General features: G+C 39.3%; 1 protein-coding gene across 1 annotated transcript in view; it reads right to left on the bottom strand.

The window, feature by feature from the left end:
• The window catches only part of LOC107095530 (collagen alpha-4(VI) chain-like), a 69,848-nt gene that overhangs the window by 32,573 nt on the left and 32,541 nt on the right, over positions 1–4,734 (bottom strand). The window contains exons 18-19 of the mRNA XM_015391663.1: positions 3,974–4,027; positions 1,974–2,036 (exon numbers count right to left, since the gene is read on the bottom strand). Of these exons, the coding sequence (XP_015247149.1) occupies positions 1,974–2,036; positions 3,974–4,027 (117 nt within the window). The remainder of the gene's footprint in view (positions 1–1,973; positions 2,037–3,973; positions 4,028–4,734) is intronic.

The raw sequence follows: 4,734 nt of genomic DNA, 5'->3' as shown, positions 1-4,734 counted from the left end.
GTTAGACTTGGCTAGGGACACGTTAGACTTGGCGAGGGACAGGTTAGACTTGGCGAGGGACAGGTTAGACTTGGCGAGGGACACGTTAGACTTGGCGAGGGACAGGTTAGACTTGGCTAGGGACAGGTTAGACTTGGTGAGGGACAGGTTAGACTTGGTGAGGGACAGGTTAGACTTGGCTAGGGACACGTTAGACTTGGCGAGGGACAGGTTAGACTTGGCGAGGGACAGGTTAGACTTGGCGAGGGACAGGTTAGACTTGGTGAGGGACAGGTTAGACTTGGTGAGGGACAGGTTGGACTCGGCGAGGGACAGGTTGAACTCGGCGAGGGACAGGTTAGACTCGGCGAGGGACAGGTTGAACTCGGCGAGGGACAGGTTAGACTCGGCGAGGGACAGGTTGAACTCGGCGAGGGACAGGTTAGACTAGGCGAGGGACAGGTTAGACTCGGCGAGGCATGTTGGATCAGAACATCTAAAATCAAAGTCTATTTTTCGTGTTTAGCACAAAGTCCCTGAATGTTTGGACTCGTTTCTGTCAGTTAAAGCTGGTCCTCTTCTTCAGGTTCTTCTATACATTTATACTGGATTAACTGGTTCTCTGATGATCTAGTGACCCCCCCCATCCCATAACTTTCAGACACGAACCGTGCGTCTAACATTCCCACTGAGAGGTATGGTGGTGGTAGAGTGGTGCTGTGGGCCTGTTAGACTGGTCAGTCAGGTGAAGTACAGGCATCTGATTTTGGGGCCGACGTCCCTTTAATTCTGAACACGTTCTAATCCATCTCCACTACATGAACTTTTAGGGACCAGTGTTCCTGCTGTGGAAAGAACCAAAGATCCCAGAGAGGCGTCTCGTTACCAGTGTTGGATAAAGTACTGAAATCTCAGAGTCCAGTAAAAGTATAAGTTCCTCTCCAAAATATTACTTTGGTTAAAGTCCAAGTCACTGACTGAAATGTTACTCGAGTAAAAGTCTTAAAGTATCTGAAATGGCTCGTACTTAAGTATAAGAATTACTGTAAAAATAGACGTACTCAAGTAATGTAGTGAAAAGTATAAGTAAAAAGTAGTGCAGTTTGAATGACATTTTCTTTTACATTTTGGTAAACTTTGAAGGTTAAATTCACTTAAAATAATATAAACAACCAAGTGTAGGATAAATTTAAACTTTGTAGTCAGTAGGCGGGGTCAAAACAGTTGCTTTTCTCTCGCTCGTTTTTTTTTTTTTTTTTTTTTACTTAGTAACTAAACCAAACACTGAAAATGTATCGGAGTAAAAGTACGCAATTAAGTTCGTGAATGTAGTGAAGTAAAAGTGAAAGTTCTCAAAAAAATTATACTCTTGGAAAGTATAAAGTACTCCAAAATATACTTAAGTACAGTAGTGAAGTTTTTTTACTTCGTTACTATACAACACTGCTCGTTACCATGGAAACCAGGAGAACTTCTTCTTCTTGCTCTCCTCGGTAAAGGTTCAGCTAACAGTAGGTCGGTTTAACCGGATCCTTCCTGTTCAGACCGTCTGCTTCTTCACAGAGAAATAAAACCGACAGACAGAAGCTGATCTTTAGTCGCTTAAAGGATTTTCAGGCTCTGAAGCTCCGATAATCTTTGAGCTCCACTTTGTTCTTTTTATTGAACCATAAATCAGGGAGGAAGCGCTGCTTCATGTCAGCCATGATCCAACATTATTCCCGTCGTGCTGCAGAGCCGGAGCTGCAGCTGAACCAGAGAGCAGCTGCTTCATCTCAGGTTAATGCTATGGGTGGCCATGTCTCCACATTAATCTGGAGATTAAATAATCCTCATGCGTCGGAGGAGGAGGTCAGTCATTCTGACATAGGGAATAAAAAAATCCCTGAAGGCTTAAAAACCTGGAATTTGATTGATTCCATCTTCATGCTGCTTCTCTGCAGGTTTCAGCCTCATTTCTGCAGCTCAGATAAGAAGCAGAAGAAGAAACTCACCGGATCTCCTCTCAGCCCTCGCTGTCCCTTCAACCCTGGTCCCCCTCTGGTTCCAGGGATACCCTGTGGAGGAAAAGGTCAGAGGTCAGCTGCTCTGGGGTGACTCAGACCAGGAGAAAAACAAAACAAAACACCAAACAGTTCCTCTGATCCAGTGGAACCTGAATCCTCTCCAGATGAACTGGTTTAATCAGAGCAGGTCTCTGAAACACCAGTAGATCATGAAAAGTTTTTAACGAACTGAAGTTAAGAGTTGCTGGTTCCACGCTGGTTAAGGCGGGCTTTGTGATTATGGAAGAAAAACTGTCTCGTTTGAATCTGCCTTTTTTTTTTTTTTTTTTTAACACTGAATTTTTTTAAACGCCAGATTTTAAACACTTAACTTTTGTTACACGTTGAATTTCTTACACTAAATTTTTATCTGGTGAAAATTTGTAAAAGAAAAAATTGCCTGCAAAAAATTGAGCTGCAAAAAGAATTTGCCTGCAAAACCTAGAATGCAAATGTGTTGACCTTTGGTGAACTCGAGCCAAAGCAATCTACTCTAGATGCAGTCAGCAGCTTTTAGCCAATGATAGCAGCACATTTGGTCAGAAAACAAAAAAATTTGCCACCGGCCGCTTCTTCCGGATCAAACCAAGAGCTTTGATTAAAAACTCCAATGGCTGTCTATTAGTAGATACCTGACATTTTGTAATCATTTCTACTTAACAAGAAAAACTCCTCGTTCAGCTTAATTCAGCAGGGAACAAAGCTACGACCGTCTGTTGTGTCACGTGACCAAATGAGCTAATTTCATTGGCTAGAAGCTGCTCGCCTGCATTGAGTTTAGATCGCTTTGGCTTGAGTTCACCAAAAGGTCAACACACTTTCAGCTGAAATTTTTGCAGGCGAATTTTTTGTTGGTGAATTTTTTGCGAGCAAATTTTTTGAAGCTTGCAAATTATTTGCAGCTGAACTTTTTGAGGGTAATTGCCTGCAAAAATTTGTAATGTAATGTAATGTGTAATGTGTAAAAAAAAAAAAAATCAGTGTTTAAAATTTGGTGCTAAAAAAAAAATCTGTGTTTATAAATACGGTGCAAAAAAAAATCTGTGTTTATAAATACGGTGTACAAAAAAAATCTGTGTTTATAAATACGGTGTACAAAAAAAAATGTCCAATGAGTCTGTGATGAGCTATGGAAAGAAATCTGACATTATTGGAAGCACAGAACATGTTGAAAAAAAGAATTTGAAGAAAATACATTTCAGACATGGAACTTTCTCAATCATGGAAAATTTCTCAATCAACATGAAAAAAAAAGGTTTGGAGAGTAACCTTTAACCTTTATGCAAAAGTTTCTTTTTTTTTCAGGAACCTTACAAGTTTTAAATCTCGTTTCACAGATTTCCTCCTCTAAACTTCTAGACGTTCTTTGTAGGGACCAATAAAATCCACACACAGATCACACAAGTACGCAAAATATGTGAAAACGGATTAAAAAAAAGTATCTTTCATTGTAAAAGAAAATGTGAAAAAATATCTGAAAAAAACTTGGAAAAACAAAGTATAACTTTTTTTTGTTGAAAAGTTTGGCAAATTAAATATCTATAAATAAAGATACAATACATATAAAGAATAAACCTGAAAACAAACTGTAGAAACATTGGTTGAAACTTTACATAAATATTATAAACTCATCTCAAAAAAAGTTTTCCAAAGTTTTATTTTGGAATCATTTTCTTTCCTTTCAATAATAATGGAACAAATTCCTCTCCATAGATCCGTTTCCCTTGGATCCATTTTCCAGTTTGGAGTCTATTAATCCAGATCTACAGCCTGAGTCATTAACTCCACCTCTGGAGGTCTCTGTCTTCTCTGACCGGCTTCTTTGCTCCATCATGTTTATCAGCAGCAGAAACTAATTAAAGCTAATTGGCTAAAATGTCTTGAACGTTTTTTTGGAGAACCTGAAAGCATGAAATAAGTCTCCTCAGATCTGATCAGGAAGGGCTTACCGGGTTTCCTGGGTTTCCACCTTCTCCACGAGTTCCGTTGTTTCCAGCCTCTCCCTGAAAAACAGAAAAAAAAGCCGGTTTCAGCCTGAAAAATCTCCAATCAGCCCGTTTCCTGAAAACGCCCGCTCATTTCCTCACAGCTGAAACCCCAAACCATCAGCAAGCGGCAGCGTCTGACCCACACCTGCTCCTCAGGGCCTCCACCTTCTCCTCTGAGGTCATTCAGGATCCAGTCCTGGTTCCGGCTGACCCAGAAAGGTTCAAGTTTTAGGTTTTAGCTGATTAACGGGATTTTGCTGAACTACAGTCATAGAATCGGCTTCGCTGAAGCTGAGAAACATTGAAAACCTGAAAACGAGCCCAGCTCAAAGAATCAGGATCATTTTCAGGTTCAGTCCATGGAAACTGTTAAGTTTGGGTCCGTAACATTCAAAGAGGAATAAGAAGCATAATAAAACTCTCAGTAAAACTTTAAGTGTCTAAAGCCATTGATTCAAGTTTAGTTGGTAGCATGAGGACAAATAAAATTGAATAATAAATATATATTTTGCAAATTTATAACTTTTTATGTTAAACTGCAATCATTTTCTCATGTCCGCTCTGACCATTTTTCTCATTCGTGTAATGTAAAACTTAAGAAATATGAAATAAATCTCAAAAATCTTTTGTTGTTATGGTTAGAAATACTTTCCTCTTAATAGGAAATGTGTTAATTATATTAAAATGTCATATTTTTTTATTGAAATAGCATGATTTTTCTA

This window comes from Cyprinodon variegatus, unplaced genomic scaffold (assembly GCF_000732505.1).
Source record: "Cyprinodon variegatus isolate N-32 unplaced genomic scaffold, C_variegatus-1.0 Scaffold554, whole genome shotgun sequence".
NCBI classification, from domain to species: Eukaryota; Metazoa; Chordata; class Actinopteri; order Cyprinodontiformes; family Cyprinodontidae; genus Cyprinodon; species Cyprinodon variegatus.
Note: the sequence above shows the minus strand (reverse complement) of the source record. Positions and strands in the feature narration are given on the sequence as shown.